This window comes from Stylophora pistillata, chromosome 8 (genome assembly GCF_964205215.1).
Source record: "Stylophora pistillata chromosome 8, jaStyPist1.2, whole genome shotgun sequence".
Classification (NCBI taxonomy): Eukaryota; Metazoa; Cnidaria; class Anthozoa; order Scleractinia; family Pocilloporidae; genus Stylophora; species Stylophora pistillata.
The window spans coordinates 18,441,074-18,449,980 of NC_142526.1; the positions used below are offsets into that span (position 1 = coordinate 18,441,074).

Consider the following 8,907-nt stretch of genomic DNA (forward strand, 5'->3'; position numbering starts at 1 on the left):
GGTAGCGAAGTAGAAAGTCTAGCTAAGCCCACAAAGAAAGGCACACAAACTGACTCAAGAGTGTTTGTTTACGTCGGCACGCAATCGGAAGAGTTTGGGTGCAAGCAAGTTTTCCATTTATCTTCGTCCACGCTTCTACGTAAAATAAAACGCTTGCAATATGCGAGCATGATTCAGCTAGCCCGGCCTTACAACCTAGGCAATGAGCGGATAAAACTGTCCCCTCCTTTTCTGCTATAATCCAGATAGGGATCATTCATTCTCTGCGAATGTCTCACCTTGGCTAACACAACAAATTTGTTTGCGATTATGTGGCCTTTTACGCTGGTTGTAAATCCCGAAACCATCTGATTGTTGGCTTCCAGGCTTCTGAAAGCCTTAAACTGTTGTTGCGTGTAGAAGCTCGTCTCCAAAACCAGATATAAAAGGAGATCTGTAGATTCAATTGGAGGCAAGCAGTCTGGTTGAAAATTCTTACTCTAAATAAGGACGGATAGATCCCAATCGCCGAATTTTTTCCAAATAACGCTGCCTTACTTGTGGTTCTAGCTTCTTGGCGTACTCAGAAAGAGGAGGATGGATAATGATATCAGTATTGGCACTTAATTTTGCTTCCGTTGCTATAGTATTCATTTTTACAGGCAGAAATTATTGATGTGCTTATTATTTGCATATATAATTTTGCCCTGGGTTGTACACAAATATGGCGACCGGAAATGATGTGACGTCACGTGAAAACCATCTATAGAGAGCTTTAGATTCGAGTACGAGTACGAGTACGAGTTTTAACCGCGCCAGATCTGGCACTAGTATCGTACTCGTAGTTGTGCTGACGAAAATTGTAACTTTAGATTGTAAACAAATGTATCGATCCGAGTGCGAGGGATTTACTGTAACAATCTCGCAATGTTTAGCCGAAAAAACTATCCTAGAAGCATCCGTCTACCTCCTTTGCGATTTATGAAATCACAACGATGAGAAGGCAACATCCTTACAAGCACTATGAAAGGATTGACGATGTTTTTGACGCTATTTCTCCTGAAGAGTTTGAAGCCGAGCTCAGGTTTGGCATCACAGGATTGCCTCTCCTTCTTCGGGCATTAGCAATTCCAGAAATATTTACTTGTGCCAATAGCACGGTATGTTCAGGAAGGAAAGGACTGTTGATTTTATTGAAAGTTTTTTCTTACCTATGTCGTCTCTCGGATATGATTCCTCGCTTTGGTCGTTCAGTGCCCGAGCTGAGCTTAATCTTAAACGAGGTGACTAGCTTTATTTATACAAACCATGGATACTTGCTCAGAGATCTCGATCAACCCTGGCTGAGTAGCCAACATCTGGAAGACTTTGCTCTTGCTGTCCATGGAAAGGGAACAGCTCTTGAGAATTGCTAGGAGTTTGTAGACTTGACAGTTCGCCCAATTTTTCGCCCAGGAGAGAACCAGCGTGTACCCAATGGGCACAAAAGGGTACATGCCCTAAAGTTTCATTCATTTGTTGCGCCAAATGGTTTAATAGCCAATTTGTATGGACCAGTTGGTAAGCTAATACGATTATTTGCATCGTTCTGCTGTAATGCCTCCCCTTATTTAAGCCCCCAAATTTGAAACTGAATTGAAGTGTCACCACCGCAAATCCTCGAATTAGCACCCCCTCGAATAAGCACCCCCTTCGAATAAGTGCCCCTCCTATCGACCAAAAATTTAAAATAAGTACCCCCTTTAAATAAGTTCCCCCTCCCCTTCCCTCATTTTGTGAATGAGTACTGAGACAGCAAAGGATGCATAGTTTTCATCATGTAGTGGTAGATTTGTACATTGCACTAATGGTGAGTTAAACTCTAGGATCAGTTTTTTATGTCAATAAATAGTTAATTTTGTTTATGTGTAGATGATGTATTAAAAAATGGTCATGTCAGGCCACCATTTGGGAAAAATTAAATACGCACCCCCTCTCAATTAAGTCCCCCCCTTCAATAGGCACCCCCCATTTTCTTGTAAATTTGAATTCAGCTCCCTGGGCGCTAATTGATTTGAGGATCTATGGTATCTACACCTACAGGAGTGGGCTGTAAGATCAAATCTATCAGGAAACATTGTTGGTAGTCAGCCCCTTGGTAAGAGCTTCATTAAATGAAGCCTACCCTTGAATCCTTACACAAATATCTATAACCCAGCCCCTACTAAATCAAAATGGCTATTAACCAATTAACTTGGAAAATTGAAAAAAAAAAAAATTAAATTAATTCACAGTCTGTAACTCAACAGTTACCTGCAGCTACAAGAGTGTTATAACACTAGCCACTGATATAAATCCAAGTATGTTTACTCTATAAATTTTCATTTCAGAGGGTAAAAGGCATGATGCTGGTATGTTAAGAATGTCTGGCCTCCTTCATAACCTTCAGCAGCATTCATTTGATACCAGTGGACAACCACTGTGTATATATGGCGACCTCGCCTATCCACTCAGAATTCATCTTTAAGGATGAAATAAAATCAGGGAAGCTGTGGAGTGGGTGTTTAGCAACATAGTAACATACTTCGCTTTCCTAGATTTTAAGAAGAACTTAAAAATTGGATTAAGTCCAGTAGGTGTAATGTATTCAGTGTGTGCTCTGCTTAGGAATGCACGCACCTGCTTATATGGATCAACTACAAGCACCTATTTTGATGTTCAACCTCCTACATTAGATGATTATTTTCAGGTTTAAAGCTCTTGATTTGCTACACCATAGTTAGTAGTAACTATGGCTACATTTAAGCAATGCAATTTGGCAAAGTGATGAGAAGATAAAAGAGAAGAATTGAACCAAATTATAATACTGTAATTACATTTTCTGCTTGTAAATTTCTATGTATAGTTAGCTATGAAAGGAGTAATTGATGAATATGGGATGTGGATCCATGGCCATCAATTTTTTTTCCTTACTGGAGAATTTTCAAATCTAATTAATTTAATTGAGAAAATCAAAATTGTATAGGTATAATTTTTAATTTCAAAACAGCTGAACTGACTTTGTAATAATAATACAGTACATTTATATGATACAACTACATATATATTTGTAAAAAGATGTAAAAATAATGTATTAAGATATTTTACCATACAAACTCTTCCTTAGTATTCATTTCATAAATATAATGGTATTAATATGACAATAATTAATGAGAAACTAATAAAATGTTTCAGTGTTCAAGGTTTTATCATAGTGTTCGGCGATTTTTGTCCAAGATATACCTCTCTCTTTTGAATCTGGTCAGTACTTGTGAGGCTATTTAACCAGTACTTTTCTGAGTGTAATATTAAGAAGCAGGACGAGACAAATATAAATGTCAACAGAACAGGTCTTCTTTTAATCAAGGCGGCGGATCTATCTCCATATGCTAGTCACGTGAGATACGTATACATAAAACACAGGGATACCATACTACACCTCCCCTTAAAGCTTTCACAGTAATCAAACAGACAATTATAAACGACATATCAAACAGTATAAGGGTCTACTGTAAACAAAAGCAATGTTCAAATGTTCAACGTTCAAGTGTCCTGAATAAGTCTCTGCGGCGGTTTTACTACTCTCCCTGAGCGCGTCATGTGCACTTTCGGGGTGTCTGGTTCAGCTTTGTAGCAGCTCTCAGTAGGCTTGATCGCAGCTGTGGTCAGGTCTTTGCTGGTGGGCACTTTCGATTTTTTCCTCAGCATTTCTGTCTCAACGTTAGCTTCTGGTTGGGTGTCGGGTGTCTTTGTACAGGTATCTGCTGAAACTAGGGCTGCCCTGTTCCTTCGAAGCTGTGTTCCCTTGTCTGTTTCAACTATGTAGGATCGTGGTGATGAAGATGCCGCTAGGACTGTTCCCATCCGATCTTGATCGTGAATCCAAACTTTCTCTCCGCTCTGAAGTTCTGGTAGGTCTTTTGCCTTGTATCTGCGGTCATGGTTGCTTTTCTGGTTGCTGCGGTAAAGTTCCTCTTTTGCATCTAGTTTTGCCAGGTCTTTCAGTCGTAGGTTTGGTTGTAGATTGTCAGGGAAGGTTGGTAACTGGGTGCGGAGTTGGCGGTTCATCAGAAGTTCGCATGGCGCCAGGCCATTGTGAAGAGGTGCTGTTCGGTATGCTAGAAAACCGAGATAGGGATCATCGTTCTTTTTCAGGATATCCTTGACAGTACGTACCGCTCTGTCTACTTCACCATTTCCTCTTGCGTACGTTGGCGAGCTAGTAATATGAGTGAACCCGTAAATACTTGCAAACAGTTGGAAGGATTTACAAGCAAACTGTGGGCCGTTATCGGACACCAGTAAGTCTGGAATTCCGTGAGTTGAAAATATTTCTTTCAGGGCTTTGATTACTGACTCGGACAATTCACTGGGAAGTGCTTTAACTTCAGTCCACCTTGAGTAGTAGTCGACTACAATAAGATGTTTCTTTCCCTTTAGATCGAAGAGATCAGCGGCTAGTCTTTCCCATGGCCTGGATGGGAATGACGATGGCATCAGGGGCTCCTTGGGCACTGGTCTGTTCTTAGCGCACGTAAAACATTTCGTCACCATGTCTGTTATCGCTGTAGTAATCGCCGGCCACCACACAGACATCTTGCCTCGTGCTTGCGTCTTTGTTATCCCAAGGTGTCCCTGATGTAAGAGGTCAAGTATTTCCAGCCTCATTCCTGCTGGAATCACAATACGGTCATCATATAGTAGAATCTTGTCTATCACAGTTAAATGTTTCTTATTCTCCCAGTATGGACGGAGTATGGTAGAACTTGGCATGTAAGCCGGCCATCCTTCTAGGCAGTACTTCTTGATCATCCTGCATACTTCATCCTGGTCTTGGGCTTCACTGATATCTTGCAGCCGCTTAGGCGTTGCTGGAAGCCCTGCTACGATCTGTTGTGTGAAGCTTTCCACTTCCTCCACAAGATCTATGTTCTCATTTACATTCTTCTCGATAGGAGCGCGTGACAACGTGTCTGCGGTAATTTGTTCCTTGCCGGGTACATATACGACGTCGAGTTCGTACTTCATGAGACGCATTCTGAATCTTAAGATGCGTGGTGGCATTTTGGAGAGATCAGTTGAAGTGAAAAGGGGTACTAACGGCTTGTGGTCCGTTTCCACTGTAAACTTCATTCCGAGTACGTAGTCGGAAAACTTGTCACAAGTCCATGTCACAGCCAGGGCTTCTTTCTCAATGACTGCGTACCTTTTCTCAGTTTCTGAGAGGGATCTAGATGCATAGTACACCGGCTTCCTGGTACCGTCCTCTTGGAGCCGTAGAAGAACAGCCCCAAGTCCAAAGTTAGAGGCATCACTTGAGATGACTGTAGGACGACTTGGGTGGTAGTGGGCAAGGTTTGTTGCAGATGTCAGTTCATTCTTGATTCCTTCAAATGACTGCTGTTGGGCTTCATCCCATTTCCACATGTTCTCTTTTTTTAGGAGTTGTCGTAGTGGTTCGTTGAGATTGACCAGGTTTGGTATAAACTTTGCCATTTGATTGACCATTCCCATGAAGCGTTGGAGGTCGTTGACTTTCTGTGGGACTGGGAAATTGCGTATAGCTTCAGTTTTGGCCGGGTCTGGACGGATGCCTTGTTCGTCGATAATATGTCCCAGGAATTTTACAGAACGTTTAGAAAACTCACATTTCTCGTTGAGCGTCACTCCGGCTACCTGTAGCCGCTTAAGGACAGTTCTCAGTCGTTCATCATGCTCCGCTTGTCTTGCCGCGTGTACAAGGGTGTCATCAATATGGCATACGACTCCCTTGAGGTCCCCCAGGATACTAGTCATGGTGCGCTGGAAGACTTCCGGGGCTGAGGTTATCCCAAAGGGAAGACGATTAAAACAGTAACGACCGTATGGCGTGATGAAGGTTGTAAGTAGGCGGGACTCCTTGTCGAGAGGGAGTTGCCAAAACCCGCTGTTAGCGTCGAGTTTGCTAAAGACTCTACTTTTACTCAGCTTTGCTAGGCTTTCATCTACGGAATACATTGGATGGACCTCTCTCTTAACGCTTTTGTTGAGTTGGACTAGGTCTACGCAGATGCGAACTTTTCCGTTTGGCATGAGGACTGGGACTATCCCGGAGAACCATTCGGTTGGCTCTGTAACTGGGGAGATGACTCCTTCTTGAATCATCCTTTCTAATTCCTCCTTTACTTTAGGGAGTAATGGGTGGGGAACTCTTCTTGGTGTGTACAGGCACACTGGCTGGGCGTCAGGTTTAAGAGCAATACGATATTCCGTTGTCATCTTCCCGAGTCCGGTGAACAACTTTGGGAATTCCGTTCTAAAGTTAGGTACTCAGTTCGTCAACGTCTGCGTCGAGGCGTTGGACAAGACCGAGATCGACACAGGCTCGTCTGCTGAGGAGCGAAGATGACTGGTTTTTTAATGACGTAAACTCGTTCTTGGATCTTGCATTGTCTGTACTTTTTCGTGGCTAGGAATGATCCAGTAACAGGTAGGCGGGTCCCCCCCGGCCCCATGAGTGTTTGCTGGACATTCTCCAAAGGCTGATTCTTTAACCAGGGTAATGAGTCACTGACAACGGATACAGATGCTCCAGTATCTAGCTTGCAGCGAGTGACGTTTTCATTTATCCCCACTTGAACGATCCAGCTGTTTTCCCCCCCTTGGATTTCTCCTAGAAAGGGAATGTCATGATTTTCCTCTTCAACTTCATGTACTTTTTTCTTTTGTTGTGACTGCTCGCTGTTTTGGCTTCGACAAACTGCTTGAAAATGGCCCCTCTTCTTGCATTTTAAGCAGGTGGCATTCCTAGCCGGGCATTGCTTCCGGTCTTGGTGTGGGTGGTTACCACACCAGGAACACTTGTTGATACTCTGAAGGGGTTGTTTTTTCCCGGGGTGTTTTTGCTTATTATTCTGGCCTGCACGCTTGACCATGTTTACGGAGTTTATGCTAGTTAGTGTTCTTCCCCGTACAACCTCTCTACTTTGTTGTCTGGCTTCTGCCTGTCTACTAATTTGAACTGCTTCTTCTAATGTTAGCTTCAATTTGGATTGAAGTCGATCAGAGAGTGCATCATCTAACACTCCGATTCTATCACGAATAAGTCCATTTTTGAGTAAACCATACTCACAGTCATCCGCGAGTCTGTATAGGTCTTGTATAAAAGAATCCACGGGTTCTCCCGGTTTTTGGACTCTTTTATTGAATTTGGCGCGCTCAACCAGCACGTTGCGACGGATTTCATAGTACTCGTTAAGGGCTGTTTTCACCTCTTCGTACGAAGCTTGTTCTTCGTCGATATTTAGGGTTTTAAGAATATCATCGGCGCATTCACCCATCGCGTAGAGTAGAGTTCCGACTTGCTCGATGTCTGGTTTATGTTTGAGGCCAGATGCAATTCGATATCTTTCGAAACGACGAAACCATTTCAACCAAAGTGCAGCTTGTTGTGGTGAATTTGCTCCGCTGAATTTTTCCGGAGGAGGGAGATTATTCGCCGTTTGAACTTGAAGTTGAATTAGTCCAGGATTAGAATCTTCTGTATCAGGCATTATGTAGGGCTAACACCGCTGCCACCATGTAATATTAAGAAGCAGGACGAGACAAATATAAATGTCAACAGAACAGGTCTTCTTTTAATCAAGATGGCGGATCTGTCTCCATGTGCTAGTCACGTGAGATACGTATACATAATACACAGGGATACCATATTACATGAGAAGCATAGTTTCGTGTTTCCTTTCTAAATAAAAAGTGCTCGTTTCGCCATCGCTACGAATTGAAGAAAGTCGGGAAAGTGTCAACCACATCACAACAATTCACTGGTTATATCTCTCATGCATGGTTAAAATTCAAAGGATGAAAGTGATGTTTAAGGCCCTCATTTTTCAATTTGAATTGATTCGACTGGGGATATATTGTTTACGTGTGTAGATCTCAGAATTTCGTGAAAGTAGGTCGACCAAAAAGTATCAAAAACGAATGGAATAACATTCAATTCGATAAAACCTCTGTATACGGCTTTAAGTTTGCTTTTGCTGACTTAGAAAAAGACTAGGGTAAGTTTAAAATACAAAATATTCACCTTTCGAAACTCGTTCTTTGGAGGACGACTTCTGGTCAAAATCTCATCGACGAGCGGCACACGACGAGTTTCCCGCTCCCGTGACAGTGTCACGGAGAGCTACGCATGCGCAATGTGAGCACACTAGTAAACTTGTACTCGTACTCGTTCTCGTACTCGAATCTAAAGCTCTCTAATTGCGGGTGAATGCGAACGACCGTTGGTATGCGCGTGCGTCGAATTCCCGCTAAAGAAGTGAAGCAGGAAACTGCATCGGAAAACAAAAATGGAATGAGTACTTGAGACGTTTGGTTGTTTACAAAAACATTTCCTCACTTGTCATTTTCCCTCTGTAACTTGATGGAAGCGTTTGAGTCTTCTTAATAGTTGTTTGTACGATATGATGTAGATGGTCTCATCTGTAAATGTTACAGGAGGCCTGTCGAAGAGCACGACTTACTGGAAAGTAATTCAATTGTGTCATTGCGATCTTAAGTTATCATTTTAATAAAAGACATAAAAAATTGGTCCATGCTTAGCGTGCGTATCTATCGATTTATGAATACGCGCGGAAAGTTTGGAGAGCACGAGAGAAGCGTAGGAGAATTCGAGGCGCAGCTCAGAACAACGTTAGCTTCTTGAGAATTTCTTTCTTTGGTTCTATTGAAAATAGTTTGTTAATTCAAAGTTTCTACGATAAGCTGATCGAATCTACTTATTTCTTCTTCAAGAAAAAGATTTGAAATGAGTTTGAATGTAGTGTCACAGCAAACACTGGAAAAATGATCTTGGATCGTTAGACACAAAGTGATCTGTTTTAAAGGACATTTTCTTTCTTTAAAGTATGATGTCAGTGTCCAATGGTG

The 8,907-nt window shown here is 42.2% G+C and overlaps 1 protein-coding gene and 1 long non-coding RNA gene across 3 annotated transcripts in view; one reads left to right on the forward strand and one right to left on the reverse strand.

Annotated features, from left to right (window-relative positions):
- Positions 1–3,199, forward strand: part of LOC148725315 (uncharacterized) — an 11,085-nt gene extending 7,886 nt beyond the window's left edge. The window contains exons 1-2 of one of the 2 annotated variants that reach the window (XR_015990667.1): positions 837–1,139; positions 2,349–3,199. This is a non-coding gene — a long non-coding RNA (uncharacterized LOC148725315). Of the gene's footprint in view, positions 1–836; positions 1,140–2,348 lie in introns of those variants that run through there. The other variant, XR_015990668.1, reaches the window with a different exon arrangement.
- A 3,115-nt stretch (positions 3,200–6,314) lies between these two features.
- LOC148725316 (uncharacterized) lies at positions 6,315–7,529 on the reverse strand. Its single transcript, XM_088731474.1, has one exon. It carries the CDS (start codon positions 7,527–7,529, stop codon positions 6,315–6,317), a length of 1,215 nt encoding a protein of 404 aa, XP_088587600.1.
- Positions 7,530–8,907: the final 1,378 nt, after the last annotated feature.

Bases quoted from the DNA above. Each gene is read 5' to 3' on its own strand.
- LOC148725316 (XM_088731474.1), bottom strand. From the start codon at position 7,529: ATGCCTGATACAGAAGATTCTAATCCTGGACTAATTCAACTTCAAGTT.